This window comes from Grampus griseus (assembly GCF_964374135.1).
Source record: "Grampus griseus genome assembly, chromosome: 3".
Lineage (NCBI taxonomy): Eukaryota > Metazoa > Chordata > Mammalia > Artiodactyla > Delphinidae > Grampus > Grampus griseus.
Window position 1 is genome coordinate 35,715,356 of NC_139019.1, and position 19,467 is coordinate 35,734,822.

The 19,467-nt window shown below is 43.0% G+C and overlaps 1 protein-coding gene across 1 annotated transcript; it reads right to left on the reverse strand.

The window, feature by feature from the left end:
• Nucleotides 1–260: 260 nt before the first annotated feature.
• On the reverse strand, nt 261–18,979 carry CCL28 (C-C motif chemokine ligand 28; the record flags this gene model as incomplete). The annotated part of the gene is made up of 3 exons (XM_082651988.1): nt 261–453; nt 3,845–3,971; nt 18,916–18,979. 3 exons carry the CDS (start codon nt 18,977–18,979, stop codon nt 261–263), a joined length of 384 nt encoding a protein of 127 aa, XP_082508114.1.
• Nucleotides 18,980–19,467: the final 488 nt, after the last annotated feature.

The window sequence follows — 19,467 nt, forward strand, 5'->3', positions numbered from 1 at the left end:
AAAATATCATAATAAAAAGGTTGGAGAAATTCCATTTGTATGCTGTGCTTAAAATATTATGTGAAGATAAGTATTCTCTCTTCATTTCATTTTTCAGTTGAGTATATTATTGGCTCCATTTGCATCTGTATAATTGTTCCTTTACAAAATTATATTTTGCTTCGCCCTGTTCCCTGTTGGAACATTCACATGATATATTTATAGCCAGCCGCGGCCAAGTTCACTCAGGACTCATCTGTGTAGCTTCATCTGTACTCTCTCTAGTAAGGAGTTTTATGGCCATGTGTTTGATGCCTCCCCTGATGTGCCCCTTTACTGTTCCTCCTGCTGGGGTGTTTCTTCTTACGGCAAATGTTGCCTGCAGCATCTTTCTTGCCTGACTGTTCTTTCATCCACTGCTTAATAACGTGATTGTGCGGGCTGACACAGATTCTTCTGTGCTTGACGTGAAGGCTGCCAAGAAGGGAAGAAAAAAAATCACTGATAGAAAGTACAAGTCAGTAAAAACTTAGTGAACTTATAGGCAGTTCCCACTTTGGGACAGTGTATCTTTGGACATAGACTGAATCCTAAAGCTGAGGACCACAAGGATGAGTCTTTACTATGGTGCTGCCTGTGGTTCCTCAAACACCTGCAGAAAATACTAAAAGGAGAAGGAGAAGGAATTGGAGGGGGAGGGGAGGGGGAGGGAAGGAGAGAAATAAGATCCCACATGCTGCACGGCATGGCCAAAAGATGAAAACAAAAACAGAAACAAAAAAACGCAATGCTCTGCTCAAGATATACAACTTTGCCTTGTGTTTATGTTTAGAAAGAGCTAGAAGCTCTTTAATGAAATCACTGTAGAGAAATTTTAAACAAACTGCTGTCTCAGACATCAAATATTCCAGTGATTGTTCAAAGGGTGTGAACCAAAGGACCTATTTCTAGGCAGAAAGGACAAGGAAATAAATCTAGTGAGTTCAATGTAAGTTAATTTATATTAGTTAATTGTGATTAATAATATTGATACATGCTTTTTGGGAATTGTATTTTCAACGCTTGCAATATTTTCTACATCTAAAACACTTGTCTCAAACCTTAATGTCTTTATACACAGTCAAGGTTAAGGGACTACATTTTGGATAAGTAAAAACATGGTCTGTAGTAAAACAATTTGAAAACAAGAGAACATTTATTTATTTATGTCGAATCAGAAAACACAACAGAGATGACCTGTAATTTATGATTACAAAATACTACATAGTCCAATTTCATCTTATTTGAGACCAGGTCATAACTACTCTATATTTTTCAGCTGTCTTATCAGCACAGAGGGGCCAATTTAAAAACTTGTACTTGGATGAAGTATTTTTAGATCCAAGTGATTGGCTTCAGAGTTTCCCTTTAATTAAAATTGAGTCCTTTTTAAAATGAAGAATCATGTTTTTGATCATATTTTCCTTTATCGAAGTGAGGATTTGCAATATTTCTGTACCTATACCTTTTATTTTTTAACATTTATTTATTATTTTATTCATTTATTTATTTATTTTGGCTGCACTGGGTCTTAGTTGCTGCATGTGGGATCTTTAGTTGCGGCATGTGGGATCTTTAGTTGCGGCATGCGTACTTTTTAGTGCGGCATGCAGGCTTCTTAGCTCCGGCGTGGGGAATCTATTTCCCCGACCAGGGATCAAGCCCAGGGCCCCTGCATTGGGAGCACGGAGTCTTACCCACTGGACCACCAGGGAAGTCCCTGTACCCTATACCTTTTAGATCTCTATCTCACACCTGCTTAACCCAAAGAAACTTCTCTGGAAATTCTGAGAATAGTGTCCCCTGAGAGTCCCCAGCATCTATCTCTTACTCATATACACACAGACACCTCCTCTGGTTCTCTCTCTGTGGCTTTCTGGGAGTCCCATGGGAGCCCTTACAAGTTCTGAAGGCTTTTTTAGTCTGAGGTGACATATGCCAGTGAGGTGGAGGGAATTGAAAGCTGAGAATCTAGCATTTCTGAGAGCAGCCTCAGGCAGATTTACTTCAGCTAGGTAGGGCTGACACAAATACCCAGGTGTTTCCAATTTTCCAGAGCATTGCCTATCTGTGAACTGCCTATGAATTTTCACTCTGCAACTATTACCAGCACTATTTATTCAGATTAAATAAAAACTGATGGGATCTTGGCCAGGCATATACTATGGGAGCTTTTCAAGCCCGTTGGGAACGTGAAGCATCCCCTCAGAAGGGAGCTCGTCAGTTAGTATTCCCCGGATTGCTATGGGAGTCACTGGTTCCCGCCGACTAACCCTCCTGAGCTGACAGCGCCAGTGAGGGGCGTGATCTGAGGAGACACTGAGAGAATTTCCGGTCCTCTCGCTTCTCCCCCACAGACACCCGTGCTTATTAAAAGTTTGGGTCAGGAATTGTCTTCCTCCGTACATCTAACCCCAAGTGTGATATTTAAACTTTGTTGGATATGAGATCCTTTTGAGGAGCTTGTGAATTCTATGGACCTTCTCCCTAAGAAAATGCTCACACATTCATACCCACAAATTTCAGGGAATTCACAGCCCCCTGACCTGAAGAAAGTCTATCCATGGACAGCTTACAAACTCTTCCTCTGAACTTCTGAGAATATTTTCTGGGAGAAGTGTTTCTCAAGGATGAGTAATGGATGGATTCCTTTGAAAGGGGGGAAAATGTATCTTAAATCTCAGAGAATGGTCTGCAGGACCCAGTTGGATAGAGTCTCCTGGGGACTGCAGGAGGGCAGAGTCTGTTTTGTTACTGCTGTATCTTTGCACATAGAAGGGTACTGGGTAATCGCTAATCAATATATATTTGTTGAATTCATTCAATTAATGAAGAGGTTCCCCAGTGACTCAGGAACTCAGGCATCAGCATTGGGCTTATTTGTGTCACCTGGAGCCACAAGTGGTATTAAAACCAGCACTCCTGGGAGATGCCTAATGTGCCCTTGTTACGATTTAAAGGTGCCAAATGCTTTGGAGTTTGGGAGAACATTTTATGGGTAGTCCCACCGTTGTTTTGAGAGACCTTGGAATATAGTGTTCTAAACGAAGAGACCTGTGTTCTCATTCCATTTCTGCTGTTCACTAGCTATCTGTCACCAGATGAGCTATGTCATCTGCTCAGTGACAGCGTTCTCCTGTGCGACATGGATATGATTTACGCCTTCCTCACAGCATTATTGTCAGAACCCAGATTTGCTAAGTACCAATGCATTTCCGATTCTAAAGTCTCTGTGGAGACGTTGAGTACATCATAAGTCCGGAGTTTTGAATAGCTGAGCCATGGGTGGAGGTAGGAGGGGTGAGAACATTCACCAAGAGCCAATAGCCCAGAATCCAAAGCAAAGAAGGGCATTTGAACTTGATTGCACGTAGCACTTGTGACAGGTATGGACACCTCCACGCTTCTGTTTGAATCTTACATACACTTCTGATGAATTCAGAGAGGAAAAATCATAGCAGCCCATTACTTGCAGGGAAAAATTATAGTTAAAGCCATGAAATTGAATAGAGTCATCTTCTGTTTTTATTTTTGCTTTTGTTTTCACTCAGAATGTCCCTTTTTGGCTGAGGAAAGTCGTGCACACTGTCTGGTGACTAAAGGCATTTCTCTCTCAACACAGCAGTGCAGTGCAGGGAACGGAGGGTTAGCAAGTGCCTCTGGACATCCTGGCACAGAGCGAGTGCGCATTCACTCCACCCTCCCCTCCCTTGTTCAAATAATTATATGCATGCTGCGTATCAGGCAAAGTCTCCCCAACCTACTGTTCACTAGACGAGAAACGACCACTCTGCAGGTCTAGACCTCCCTGCCCAAGAACACTCACATGACAGCAGCCAAGTCACAATCCCCGTCAGCTCTCTGAATGCTACATGTAGTCACTCTTTCCAGAAGCCTTCTGGAAATATGATGTGAAACCTCAGTGCAGCAGCTGGAGGCAATGGGAAGTATGGCTAAAAGAGGAGAAGAAAGAAATGTGAACTCTCACAGTTTACCGAACACTGGCCTGGCTCTTATCTTGAAGACTCTAGAGAAACAGAATGTTAACCCACTGAAGCAAGAGGCAAACACTTACTGGGGGCTTTGTACATGCAGACTCCAGGGCAGGACACGTCTCTACCCTACAGAACTTACACTGTATTGGGGGTGGGGAGATAAAACTAAGCACAAGCAAAGACACAAAACAAGGCAAGAGTTGAGAAACAGCTTCAGATGATGTTACTGGGGTTGCAACCGTACTTGCTTAAAGAGGTGAGGTTGACAAAGTGTCCCATGAGCTCCGAAGGGAGCAACCACATGGGTCCCTGGAGCAGGTTTGAAATGGACCCACCAGGGAAGTTCTTAACTGAATCTTTAAGGAGTTGGATGGGTGGAGAAAAATGGAGAAAACTTGTCCAGGCCGAAGGAAGTGCATGGTCAAGAGTTCTGAGATAGGAAAGCCCAGGGCACATTTAGAGAATAGAGAAAAATAGACCACTTGGTGTGAACTGAGTGGCTGGGAAGCTGAGTAATGGGAGGTATGTTCAAAGCATAGACTGAGGTCACACCCCATTGAATGTCAGTCTAAGGAGGTTTATCTTTTATGAAATGGAGTCCATTAAAGATTTGAGAAAGGAGAAGGGTTTTAGGAAAATTTGTCTTGCAGTAATGAGCTAGTGGGGATAAGATAAGGGAGGAGTGACCGGGGCAGGAAGTCAGGTTAGGAGGAGCTTACGTTACCCAGATATAAGGAGAAAAGGGCAACAGAAATATGCAAGGAAATCTAATCTCCTACTAAAATGTGTACCTGCAAATCCCTACGTGCCACATGCACACAGTATTCTATGCTCCCCATTCTTCCAAGTGGGTAATACATTTTTTTTAAAAAAAGTTAGAAATTATAGTCAACAGTGGCTGCAGTCTCATAATAACAGACAGAAGTTAGCCCCTGAATTAGAGGTTAAAAGAAATGAGTAAAACCCCTCAGTGGTGTCAGCTCTAAGCCATAGAGGTCCCTGCTCTTGGGACAAGGAGAGATTATAAGTGAGAGAAGCCAGATTCAAAGAGCCACATACTGTATGATCCCATTTATATGAAATGTTCAGAATGGGCAAATCCATAAAGACAGAAAGGAGATTAGTGGTTGCCAGGGGTGGGAGTAGGAGGGAATGGGACATGACTGCTAATAGGTGCAGGGTCTCTTTTTGGGTTGATGAAACAGGCTGAAATTAGATTTTTAGAATTACAATTGTAATTTAGAATTACAATTCTGTGAATATACTAAAAGTCACTCAGTTGTACCCCTTTTTTTTGTTTGTTTTTTGGGTTTTCTTAGCCACATCCCGCAGCTTGAGGGATCTCAGTTCCCTGACCAGGGATTGAACCTGGGGCCACGACAGTGAAAGCCCGGAATCCTAACCACTAGGCCACCAGGGAACTCCCCGAATTATATGCTGTTTTTGGAGGGTGGGGGCGTGCTGAGCTTCGAACCTAGGCCCACAGCAGCGAAGCACCAAGTCCTAACCACTGGACCACCTGGGAATTCCTTATTTCAATTTTTAAAAAATTACGATGGGAGAAGGACACTGGTTGTCCTCACATTTATTAATGCATTGATTTCCTTAAACTAATTGTTTCTTTCTTTAGCTACGCTGTGCTTCCTATTCTCCAAGTCAAACTGTTTTACTATCCCAAACAAGGTTTTGGGTTTATTCATGTAACCATTCGTTCATTCACCCATCTTACTATATAAGAATTACTATGTGAATTCTTATAAATGAAATACTATCTATATTTATGGCTATGAGCTCTTTTACAGTGAATCACTATGCTGGACCTTGGGGGTAGAAAGATGAAGAGTTACTACTACACATACTTCTGTTATTAGTTGTAACCCAGGCAACTATAAAATATGAAATGGACTTTCAGAAGCATTGTGGGAATTAAGAATCATAGGCAAACCTATGTGCTTAAGAATTTGAGTTTTCGGAGTGCTGACATCAATTCAAAGCACAGTTTTAAGCCAGAAAAGCACTCAGGACCTATATGTACTTAATAAACTGAATTATATTTCTCAGATATAAAGGTAGGCTGGGCTCACCTGGAGATCACTTAACCTAAGACAGATTAACTATCGAAAGGCAAGAGGCAGGCCAGCATTTATCATATGTTCACAGATGTGACTGGTGCCCTAGTGAGGCAGCTGGAAATGTAAAAGGCCAAGAAAGATGGAATCCTCTGAAGCGTGCACAAGGAGTTAAGCAATGAAGAATCTTAACAGTGTGGTTTGCATTAGGGCAAAGGTAAGATTCTTTTAGATAACATCGCCCCCTAGAGGTTTTCTAGAGCAGCTTCCTATCAATATTTCCATTTTGAAAGAACCACCAGGAACTTCCTCCGATTTCGATGATAAATATAAATATAAAAACATATTTTTATTTTTGCATTTTTATATTTTTTGCATCTATGTTTATAAAAAAGATTACTCCATACCTTTATCCCCTGATATCATCCTTGAATGTGCTGAGTGTTAACGTTATATTAATCTCAACAATGCGTTGGGTAGCTTTCTCTGTTTTTCTATTATTTGAAAAAGTTTGTGTAAGACAAGGATTACCTGTCCCTCCAATGTTTGGTAAAACCTGTAAAACCATTTAGGTCTACTGTCTGTCTGAAGAAAAGATGTTCAATTCTGACTTAACTTCCTTAGTAGTTACATGTTTATTTAGATTTTCTGTAACTTCTCCAGTCAATTTTGATATCTTAGCTTTCTAAGAAATTGTACATTTCATCTACAATTTCTAATGTTTTGTCACTGAAAGAGTTCGGAACACGCCACCCCAAAATATGCCACTCTGGCATGTTGATTATTTTAAGTTAAAGCCACTTAAAAAACCAACAGATGCAGAAATGGTACTCTGACCTTCCTAAAAGCAAGAGAGAAAACTTCCACGTAAAAGGTACTCTCCCAACACCTGGGGAAGAAAGAAATTTTTAGCAGCAGAGGGTGGTACCACCCCACCTTCTGGGTGAAGTGAGATGGTATCTCCACCCCACAGGAAGCTGAAGCCAAGGAAAATCTGCACAAACGAACCACAAACGAACCTTTTTAAACTAAGCCTTATGTTCCTAGTCACTTTTCCATGGTTAACTGCTTTAGCCCAAGTTCCTTTGTCTTCTCACGTTTTCACAATTACCACTCTTTGTCCAACTTAATATATAAGTCGTAATGTTACCGAACCCAGGTCCAGCTGCTCGCCGCTCAAAAGCCAATAAAGAGGCGAGGTTGGTGGAAAGGAAAGTTTACTTTATTTTGGATGCCGGAAACCGGGGTGGGGGCAGGGTATGGAGGGCAGACTCCTGTCCAAAGGCCGACTCCCCCCCTGACAATCAGGGGGCAAGAGTTTTTATAGACAGAGGGAGGGGGCTACGTGGTGCAGAAGCTCTGACAGTCATCGGTGGTCTGACCAGCGTCATATCGATTGTTTTCGGTACAGTTAATCTTCAGTTCCGGGATTGGTTTGTTCCCATTTCTTTCGAGGCCAATTCTTGGAACTGTGGCAGCTTATGTACAGCTCACCGGATATGGCTCAGAATATTGTCTATGGACCTTAAGGAGAAACTAAAAGTCCTTGATTTTGCTTAATGACTGAACTATTATAATTTGGTCTCCTTTGACTGTTTTCCTGTTCCTGCATTTTCTCACTTCTCTGATGAAACTTATTCTTTGGCTCAATTTTTTCCACAGATAAAAGGCAGGCTGAGGACATGGGGGGTGGGGGGAAGGACCATAGGGTCCTGCTCCATTTCAGTAACTCAGACTGCTTCTTTGGGTCTTCATTTCCTCGTGAAGGTGATTTCGGACGCACGCAGCAGTAAGCAGCAGCTTGTAACAAGCAGCAGTGAGCAGTAGTTGGAAGCAAGATCTTAGTTCCCTGACCGGGAGTCCTAACTGCTAAACCACAGAAGCCAGCGGCTAGGGCCTAAACCCCTGCCTTGTCAGGAAAGAATTCAAGCGAGGAGGCAGAAGGTAAAGAGAAATGTAAAAAGTTTTTTGGAAAAGCACAGTACATGCGGAAAGACGCACAGGCGCACAGGCAAACTCCGAGAGAGAGAGTCGCACCTTTGGGAAGTTTAAATCCTTTATGAGGGGCCAGTTTTCTGGGTCCTTGTCTCCCTTCTGGCCAATCATCTTGCTTTGTCCCCCTAGGCTAATTTGTCTCAGGACCCTCCCCGTAGGTGCGCACGCACTTCTCAGCTAAGATGGATCTCCACACAAAGGATTGGGGGGGGTGGGGAAGCAAGACTCATCAGGGCCTGGCGTTGTTCCCTGACTTTTGACCCCCAAGGAGACTTTCTGTGCATGTTTAGTGTCTCCCTTGCCCCAAGGAGGGGGGGAACGGAGATCCCTTGATCCTTTACTCAAACAAGGTTTTGCCCCTCTTTGTTCTTGCCATAACTGTTATCTTAAGGCATCCACAAGAGACAAAGCTTGGCTATTTACCCTGTCCCTGTTATAGCTTCCATTTTGGAGAGTAAACAGGAGGCTGATTTTAAATGTCTAACCGGGAGCCCATCTAACTCCTGTCTCAGGAAATGCAAACAGGAGGCTAGTTGTAAGGGTCCTGCCTGAAGCCCACTTTTTTCCTACCCCAAGAAATGTAAACGGGAGGCCAGTTGTAAATGCCTAGCTTGGGGCCCATCTATCTCCTGCCTCAAAGGCACCCATTAAATAAATTTGTATGCTTTTCTCTTGTTAATCTGTCTTTTGTTACAGGGGTCCTAGTACAGAACCTAGAAGGGTAGAAGGAAAAAATTTTTTTTCCTTCCCTACATCACAGCACTATCTTACCGTATCTACAGTTGAGTTCTTTTTTAGTATACAGTGTTTGAAGAGGCAGTTCCTGTGCAAAGTAACCGTTTAAAAATCTGGGTCTAGGGCTTCCCTGGTGGCGCAGTGGTTGAGAGTCCACCTGCCGATGCAGGGGACACGGGTTCGTGCCCCGGTCCGGGAAGATCCCACATGCCGCGGAGCGGCTAGGCCCATAAGCCATGGCCGCTGAGCCAGCACGTCCGGAGCCTGTGCTCCGCAACGAGAGAGGCCACGACAGTGAGAGGCCCACATAACGCAAAAAAAAAAAAAAAAAAAAAAAAAAAAAATCTGGGTCTAAATAATAAAGAAAATATATTTATAAATTTACAAAAATCATTTTCTTAGAAACTAAAAAAATGCATTGAACTCATTGGTTAAAAGTGAAATCACGAAACATTTATTCTGGAAAACAGCGGAGGTGCTATTTATTATAACAGGTAGGATACAGCTAAATTTAGCCTAAGTGCATTTATTTAAAACACAAACACGATAAAATAAAAGGTTCAACTCGCGACCCTAGAAAAGGAAAATCAGAGGAAACTAAAACGAAGATGGGAAAGACACCAGCACGACGCTGCGGCGCTTTACGGCTGTCGCGCTACACCTATCTGTAGGCAAGGCGGCCGTGGATCTGGAGACTAGGTGCTGGAGCCGAAGCCCCGGCCCAAAAAAGGGGAGGAGGAGGAGGAGTGCGGGGCGACAGCTGCGGGCAGCGGGTGGTGCTTGTCGTCGCTTGTCTGGGCCACGTCCCGCCGCTTTTCCGGTCTCTGCGCCTGTGCAACCTGCTGGGCGCCACAGGCAAGGTGGGCCTGCTTTTCGCTCAGCGGGTGTTTGGTGCTTGCGGCGCAGGGAGGGCGCGGGAGCGGAGAAGCGGGCAAGTATAAGGAGTGCGCCTCCGGGAGGGTTACATCACGCGACCGGCGTGGTGGCTGGGCTGCTCACGCGCCCACGGACGTCAGCCAGCGCGAGCCTCCCCGGCCGCGACCCTGAAACAGCAGACAACTGCGCCCGCCGCCCGGACCTCCCCGAGCGGAAGCGCGAGTCCTGCCTCTGCCCGGCGGCTCCTGAGGACGCGCTCTGGCGGCGCGGGAGAGCCTGGCCGGGGCGCGCAGGGCCAGCCTGGCCTACCGCGGGCTGTCCTTCCTGGAGCTGTGGGGCAAAGTCAGTTGCGCTGGGCACGTCTTTCCCACCTTCGTTAGTGTTTTTGGGTGCTTGATCTATCCGTTTCTCATGCACATAGGTAAGAAATCTTACACTGTTGTTGAGATTATGTCAGATTTTTTTTTTTTTCCTTGCCAGTCTGTCAGCTTTTACAATGCATCGCTTGGGGTTATATTTTCAAACGCGTACAAGTACCCTTCCGGTATGCAGCCGGGATTGGAGTAGAAGCACTAGCCTCGGTTGCCAAATTTAAAGGGGCGCCAAAAAACTCAGTAACGAAGACAAGTCACATTTTAATGCAGCATTTTTTAAAATAAGAATTAATACAAAGACATATATGATGAATGAAATACTGCAATTTTAAATAAAAACAAAATTCGACCCTGCGCTTGCACGACTCACCTCGGTCACATCACTTCCCCACCCTATTCTCAGCCTTGGGTGAACCTTCTTGGTGAATTGATTGTACTTATCCTTCCCTAAGATTCCTCTAGGGCTATTACAGACTTTTGCGTAAATTCTGTTTTTCTGATATTAATAGCGTGACACTAAACTTTTGGTTAAATTTATTTATCCATCTTATTTTGTATTTTCAGTCATCTTTTTTCTTTGCTTTTTTTCCCCTTCGGTTGGATTGATAAGGTTAATACATTTCCTTCAAAAGTTTTTTTAATGAAAACTTAGGCTTGGTTAGGTCAAGAAAAAACTTCCCTGGGAGAAGAGCAACAATATCTCATACAAATCTTTTTGAGTTTGAATCAAGTATTATTTTACAATGAAGGTAATTGCCACATCAGTACAATTCAGCAGCGTTTATTGAGCGCCTGCCTTGTGTCAGTCATTGTTCCAGGCACTAAGTATACAAAAATTAGTGAGTCACTGTACCTGAACTCAGAGTCCCTACCCTAGCAATTTCCTAATATCTTAGAAGACCTCCTTGCTGCATGTGACATTTTTACCCTTTCCGTCCTAGAAATTTTCCATATCCCTGATTTTCAAGACATTAAATTCCTCATTCCCCTAATACAGTCATTCCTCTGTATCCAACTGAGGACGTTATCTCCTGCCACTTTAAACTTACTCCTTTTCATTTTCTCATCTCATTTAACCATCGTTTACAGTTACCCAAGCCAGAAACCCGTGTGTCTTTCCATCCTCCTGCACTCCACAGCCAGTCACAAACACCTGTAAATTTTACTCCCTGGACATTTCTCAGATTTGTCTCCCCCTTTTCGTCCCTGTTACCACTGCCCAAGTTCCAAACCTCATCAGTTTGCTCCTGGCCAACTGACCCTCCCAGTTGCCTCTGTTTTCCCAGTCTTGCTCTTTCCCCACATGGATCTGAGGTCTCACAACGCCCTGTGCTTTTCTGTCTTTACCATATATAAAATTAAGCGTTTACACGACTGTCTTTTGACTGTGAACTCCCTCAGCATACCTTTATACCCACACCACATAGCACAGTGCCTGGCATTAGTGCTGAATGTCTCTTGAGCTGATCTAAACTCTGTTGTAGTCTTATATTATGTTTCCTTTTATCTTGTTTTAAGGCTCTTAAATATTTTTCCTTTTTTAAAAAATAAGATTATCGTTTTTTGATCAAGGTCTTATGTCTCAAGTGTCCTAAAATTACACAGTGCTTTTCAGAAACATACCATCCCCCCACCCTCAAGTAATTAGGGGTCAATTCAGTATGACGAATCATTTGTCCATTATATTTAATTTTATATAATTAAATATTATATTTAATATTTTAAAGATGATGATATTAGTATCATTAAAAGCATTTTGTCTTATTATAGTGTTATTGCCGTTGATTCTGTTGGTTTTGGGTTGTCATCATTGTTTCCAGTATTAAGTGTCAGAGTTGGATGGTTAATGGGAATGTCTGTCCCTGATTTGATTTTATGTCTATGATCCAGTTTTAGTCAGTAACTAGAAGGCTTTAAAGATTTCCCTACTCAAGACCTTTTAAGACCAGCACTAAAACACTGCACATCAAATTTGGATATAAAGATTAGATTCTGGGTTTTAAGGAAAGGATTCTGTTAATGTACGGAGGTGACCCAGTTTCCTGTCTTCCTTAGATGGATGGCTAAGTACGGTTCCCAGAGCTCCAGTATGGTTGTCCCTTGGGGGCTTATTAGAAATGCAGTTTGAAAAGTACCAGTACAAAGAATTGTAAGATCGGATCTTAACAAACGGCACCGCGAAACAGAGGAAAGCTTCAAGTGAGCTTTATTAGGGAGCGCTGCCGGGCGAGGTTCACTGGTCTGAGAGAAAGGGGCCAGAGAAGTTGCACCCGGGCGATAGTTGGGCAAGATTTTATAGGGGAAGAAGGGAAAGGGGTGTGGTGAATCTGGGAGGGCGCAGGGTATTCCTTATTTGGTGGTCTTTTCGGGTATCCTGGGGGACCGTTAGTCCCGCCCCTCGAAAGGCGGGAAGGCTGGGCCGGGTTCAAAGACCCCAGGTCAGTTCCTGGAACTGGGTGGTCCGGAGAGTTTCGGTCTGATGCAACCTGTGAATCCGATTGTGTTCCCCTGCTTCGGGCCAGTTAGCCTTACAAGAATACTTTATGGAACACACAAGAAAGGAAACAGAGCAAAGGTACATGCCATTGTTAGAGAAATATTCCCAGGATAAAGATAAAAATGATAAGAAAGATTCACTTGGCTGCTGTCAGTATCTCAAGTCCATAAGTGTAACTTAAGAATGGCAATAGGTACAAAAAAATTTTTTTTAATTATAAAAAGAATGATAGTAGTTAAAGAAATGTTCCAAATATGGTTGGGGACACATTTCCCCTTCCAGTGAACTTCACACCTTAATGGAGCCACTCACACTGTGGATGCCTACAGACAAAGGTGTCCACTGCTGTCACCATATAGGCAAGAAGGGGTCACGAAGATATGATGCATGAAGCTGCTGTGCCCAAATAAAGTTCTCCCAGAGACTTCTTAGAGCCCTGAGATAATGTTTGTGTAATGGAGAGTGAATGAGGGTTTTTCTTTAGTTAATCTGAACAGATTTGGTCACCAGTACTTCTTACATCATGGACACTGGGGTGCTCAGGGGGTAGTCTTGAAGGGGGTTAGGTAATTTTTTGCCATAGAGACATGCTGACAGGCATTACTGCACAGTTATTAGTTGTGTGGAGACAGACTACCAGGTTCAAGCCCTGGCTCTGCCACTTACTAGCTGATGTTGGGTGAGTTACTTAATACTCTGTGTCCCAGTTTCTTTATCTGCAATATGGAGATGGTAATACACCTACCTCATGGGGTTGTGAGGCTTGTATGAGTTTATACATTTAAGTGCTTAGAACAGAAGTGACAAATAGTAAACAATAAATGGAAACAAAAAAGACATCATCTGGAGGTCAATATACAGCACAGTGCCAGCTCCATAGTAGGTATCCCGGTGTCTGAGTGTTTGTGGAATGTGTCCATTGTCAATGTATTGCCCCTTAGCTTCAAATTCACCCTTAATTGCCTATTCTATGAAATTAAGATGGGCCCTTGTAGTGTAAGTGCCTGAAAGCCACCTTTTTTGATTGTAATGTAAGTGGCTGACATTAAGCTTTTGATTTCCAAGGCACCCATTTCAGAGGCATCCACAGAATAAACATATTGTCAGCTGCACAACTAAAGAGCCAGACTGCCCCATCCTTGGCCCCCTCTCCCTCCAGTGAGACACCTCCCTGTGAAGAACTTTCCCCTGCAAACTGGAGGGCAGACCTGGTGATTTTTTTTTTGCCATTCAGTGAGCATGGCTGTGCCCTCCAACAAGGTCTTGGTCTCAGCTGGGCAGGGAAGGGGTGCAGGATCTCTTCCCTGAGTACTCTATTTTGTCCCGGGAAAATCTGCTATTCCTGTATGCTTTAGTGTCCTCTTTCTAGCCTGTCTCTTGTTATAGTTGATAATTTGTTGTATTAAACTTCTGCTGTTCTAATTATTGTCTGGTTTCTGTCTCTTGATAGGACTCTTAATTGATAATGAATGAATGAAACTTTAATGTTCCAAGAAGTTTGTTGTCTGTTAAGATGAATGATGCAAACTTTTAAGAAATGACTATATGTGTTGTACAGATATGCTGTTACCTATGATTAAGTGGAAAAAAATATAAAGCAGTATGTAGATTGTGTTTTGTGATTTATAAGAAATATTTATATTTGGACATTCAGACAACCAAAATATAGGTCATTCACATGACCAAAATATATTTCTCAGATATATTTGATCTTCAAATATACGTGAGTTCCTGGCTCACAACTCCCAAAACGCTTGGAATTGCCTTTTAATAAGAGCAATGGGAGCATCTTTTGTTAAAATATTTGGTTTTCTTGTCCTCAGTTCCCGAAAATGCTTCAAACCATAAAGGTGAAATGAGTGTCTGGTCATTATTGGTAATAAGCCCTTTCCACCACAACTGGGTTCATGTTAATGAAGGTAACTTTTGCAAAGCGCCTAAGGATGCGGGCTGGTTAGGGTTGGAGCTTTTAGTTCCACCCGGATTTACAGGGAGGAGAGAGGGGCTGGAGGTTGAATCAATCACCAATGGCTGGGAATTCCCTGGCAGTCCAGTGGTTAGGACTCCTCGCTTTCACTGCTGAGGGCTCGGGTTCGATCCCTGGTCAGAGAACTAAGACACCACAAGCTGCACAGCATGGCCAAAAATAAATAAATAAAAATCACCAACGGCCAATGAGTTAATCAATCATGCCTATGTAATAAAGCCTCCATAAAAGCAAAAAAAAAGGAGGGGGTTTGGAGAGCTTCTATGTTGGGGAACCAAAATGCTTCCATGTGCTGCCGTGCTGGGCCCAAAGCTCCACAGGACAGAAGCTCCTTTGTTCGGGACCTCACCCTATGTATCTCTTCACTCAGCTGTTGATTCATATCCTTTGATATCCTTTGTGATAAATCAGTAATCTGGTGAGTAAGCAGGTTTTCCTAAATTCTATGAGCCCTCTAACAAATTAATCAAACCCAAGGAGGGAGACCATTGGAACCACCCATTTATAGCCAGTTGGTCAGAAGCACAGGTAACAATGTGGGCTTGCGATTGGCACCTGAAGTGGAGGGCAGCCTTGTGGGGCTGACCCCTTTGCCTGTGGAATCTGATTCTATCTCTGGGTAGATAGTGTCAGAATTGAGAGGAGTTCAGTGTTGTTTGTTGGTCTGGGGAAACCTACACAAATGTTGGAATTGGGTACAGGAACGTTTTCATGGTCCTATTTAATGTTTTTAAAAATCTGTGTGGTTATACGTGGTTAAGCAGTTCCCCAAGTTCATGTAGTTAGAATTCTGACCTGGCGTTTTGGAGTCCAAAGCTCACACTCTTCCCAGTATGCCAGCATTTCTTAAACTGGGTTTCATAGACGTCTGGGGATGTGTTCTCAGGGTCCATGAGCTCTCCAGACAATGCCTAAATTTAATATTTCATCTCAATGATAATCTTTACATAGACATGTTCTGGACCTTCTGGAAGACCATCTTAAAGGAGCACTTGCAGGACATTTGAATTTTGCTTTAAGTTTATGCTAGTGTTGTTACCAAGTCAGATACTATCTTAATTGTCCCAGGCCAATAAGAGAACAGAGTGGAGTTTCAAAATGGATTCATGCTAAGGGAGGGGCAAATTATACCATCAGGGTTCAAACAGAAAAAGATGGTGGGGAAAAAAACACTTCTTATTCTGAACAGGGTAGTTAATGCACATGAAACTCAAAACCTGCACCTCGAGTATCAGTGCTATATTCATGTTTGGAATAGCGATTTTCGTTTTGGCCAAACATTAACATTAGGTTAAATTAATATTGTTACATTTAAATCTTCTTGGCTTTGTAGTTGTGGTTTTATTTAAATTTTAAATTTATTTTGGTTTTACAGTTGCAGAAGATACATACATAAACACATATATATGGGGTTTATACCTAGTTATATGTTTATACATCAAGTGATGTAGTAAAATAATTTAAAAGTCATCATTGAGAATAAAGAGAATGTTTTTCTTTAAAGGGGCCCATATATGACTGAAATTTGAGAAGATTGCTATTATAAGAAGCCAGTCTGCTTCTCTAGATATAGAAAAGGACATTAAAAAAAACCAAACAAACCTGAACTACATTATAAAGATGATGATTGGGTTTTTTTTAACCAAATCTAGATGCTAAATCCAATAATGTTATTGAACTCAGGGAAATCAGGACCTATTGTTTTAACTAAAGGGCACACTTGGAGAGAAACTGAAGGGCAGATTTACTGGGCACGTCTTGTCTGGCTTCTCAGGAAGCACTCCTGGTGAAACAGAGTCCCAACTGTTCAGAACAACTTTCAAGCACAAATGTATATTCTTCCAACCCTCCTTAGTGAGTCTTCTATGATTAAAACAAACAAAAGATAAAGTTTTCTTTTAGGATGCAAGCAGCAAGTCCCTAGCAAGTATCTCTAATCAGGAGCCATCCTGCACTGAGAAAATAGGTTGTCACAGGAAATGGGAAGAAAGCCAATTTGGAACATAAGCAAAATCCCCCAACTTGTATCTGCTGGACAAAGTGGACGCTTAGTCTTTAACGCACAATAAAAACAGCAAGGCCCACAAAGCCCTAGGTTGTGGCTTTAAATAATCTGGCTCTTGGCCACTGGATGATAGACATTTTTATGGAGTCGGAATTGAGTTCTGGGAGCCGGCAGCCACGTTAGCAGGTGTGGAGTATGCCCTATCTTTGAGGAGAATCCAGGGCTTCTAATTATGGGTAAGTCAACTGCTCCCTGATTTATGCAGAATATTTTGGGGATGCCAGTTACTGAGCCATCACATCAAGATGGACACTTCAGGCACCATTAAGAGAATGGAACATTTAATGCCTCAAAAAACAAAATGTATTTCCCAAAGTCCCACACGGCCATGGGCCACTTCCCTATCCCCTCCCTCAGCCTGAGACAATTGCCAGGGCCATGTATACCTCCTTCCCTGCGCTGCTCAGTATTCACTTTCCTCCCTCCCTCCCTCCCTCCCTCCCTCTCTCCCTCCCAACCTGATCTTTCTCCCAGCCTGAATTCATTACAACCTCCCACAAGGCACCTGAGACACACAGACACTTGAATGGACGTTTGGCACGGAAAGCAGTGGGCTTGCCCCTCAGTTCCACAACTGTTCTCAGGCCTACTCTCATGTATTTTAACCCCGACATCACTTATTTTTAAATAAGAAAGCTGGAGCTTCCCAGACAATGTGATTTCCCTGTGACCCAAACTGCCTTAGGAAAAAGGCCCAAGACTAACCCAGAAAGTTACTGTTTGGTCTCCTCAGCTCTTTCTTATCATCGCCAACTGTTCCTTTTCAAACACCTCTGTGTTTTGTGGTCCCACCCCCTCTGCCAGAGCTCAGTCCCATGCAGACCTTGGCCTTGGGTCTGGCAGGCTTCCCTCATTACCCTGCCCCCTCCACCGGCCCCTCCCTCCCTCCTCTCCTGGAGGAGGGCGGCTGCTGCTCCTGCGGCTGGATTATAAAATAGGCCCGGAAGCTGAACGGGGAGTTGTATACACTTTTATTTCAAAGCTTTATGTGAGGAAAAAAAAAAAAAAACTGCATTGCCAAGACTAGGAATAAAGCCTTAGCTGGTAGACTTTTGTTTAACAATGGGGGTGAGTCCTAAAATTTTAATGGTGAAATTTTCTGAAAAATTTACAGAAACATATAAACTGAAAACCTTTTTGGTTTGCTAAGATAAGTGGCTAGAGATGAAGAACTGTGCTCAGTAATAAAGCTCAGTAGATTGGGGCACTCTATTGGGAGTCATAGAATGATAGCCACCTCCAGAGTAGGACAGAGGCTGGTCTGCTCTAGCTAGTTCTTGCCGGGGAGTGGGGAACCATTGTTGCCAGATCTGACTTTTCAAGAGAAGCTCTAAAATCTAATTCGTATGTGTGTATATATGAGTATGTGTATTTGGAATCTGTCAGTTTAAAAACCTTGGCTCGGGACTTCCCTGATGGTCCAGGGGTTAAGACTCCGCGCTTCCACTGCAGGGGGCACCCGCTCGATCCCTGGTCGGGGAACTAAGGTCCCACAGGCCGCCCGGTGCGGCCAAAAATAAATAAATAAAAATATTTTTAATTAAAAAAAAAATGTTGGCTTAATTTTTCAAAAAGCAGACCAAACAAAACTTACATTTCACCTCTTCTGAATTTAGAGACTCTATTCAGGGTAAAGTTTCAGAAAAGAAGACAGTGGAAAAGAGTCAAATCAGTCAAGTATTAAATACCTATATTTAGAGTTTCCTAAATACAGTAGAAAAGATTGCCTCCAGTCCAGACGCAGTTATAGTCTCCATATATATGCTAGCAAATCACAATAGAAGTTCTCTTTGATATAATTTGTATGGTTCAATCATCTCCTTTATCCTGTGTTCCTTTTTAAAGATCAGACTGAAGTTTTGGTTTTCAGTAACCACAGGGCTGACTTTGATCAGAAAGCTTGCAACTTACCAAAACATAAACCAGAGGTCCAGTCTGTCTTTCTTCCAGGAATATGCACACTTGTATTCAGACAGTTCAGCAGGTCAGGGTAAGGGGGAAGACAGTTGAATAATAGGGGCTTTCCTCTAGCCTCTACCCAGGGATTCTCTTAAGATACTATCATCAGAAAAGAAAGCACTGCTCAAAGTTGCACTGGTGGCAAATTACTGATATTTAAGTGCAAATGAGGTTCCTTCCTAAAATTGCCTCTTGGAGTTGAGGAATTTAAACCAACGCCACTCTCACGTAGATAATTGGAAATCTGACCCCTAACTGCAGAAGTACCTCACTCCTTCCAGCTCCATCTTGGAAGGCAGCCCCCCTCCTTCCCCTGGAGGCTTAGATAGCCAGCCGGCCACTCACCTTCTGAGGGCTGAAGAGCCACCCAGGCAGCCAAGGCCACGAGAGCGAGTCCTGTCCGCTGCATTCCTGCCTGCCCCAGCAACTCGACAGCACTGCAGGTGAGCCTGTTAAGATCAGGAAATGAGGCTAAAAGTGCCCTTGGGTGCAGAGAAAGAGCGTGGAGGAAAGCAAGCCAGAAAGCTCCACCCTGGTAGGTGCTAGGGTACCTCTTTCTCATGTTTCTTTCCTTGAAACCAGGCTCTTTCTTAAGACCAGACCTGTGTTCAACCACCTGAGGGATCAGGTGATGTCTGTGGTGATCTGACCTCTGGTGAGATTGCTGTGAGTTTGGAGGTGTGCATCAATTTGGGGACCATTAAAAATAGCTACCTACATGAATTCCTCCACAGTTATAAATCAGAATTTTGGAGGAGAGAACCAGTAATTTGAAGTTTTAAAAAGCTCCGTAGGTGATTCTGATGGATACCTCTATTGAGAACCATTGCGTAAAGGAATCAGTTTTTTAGTAGTTTATTGAAACTGAGTTTCTAGGGACAAAGGTGGCAAGTCATA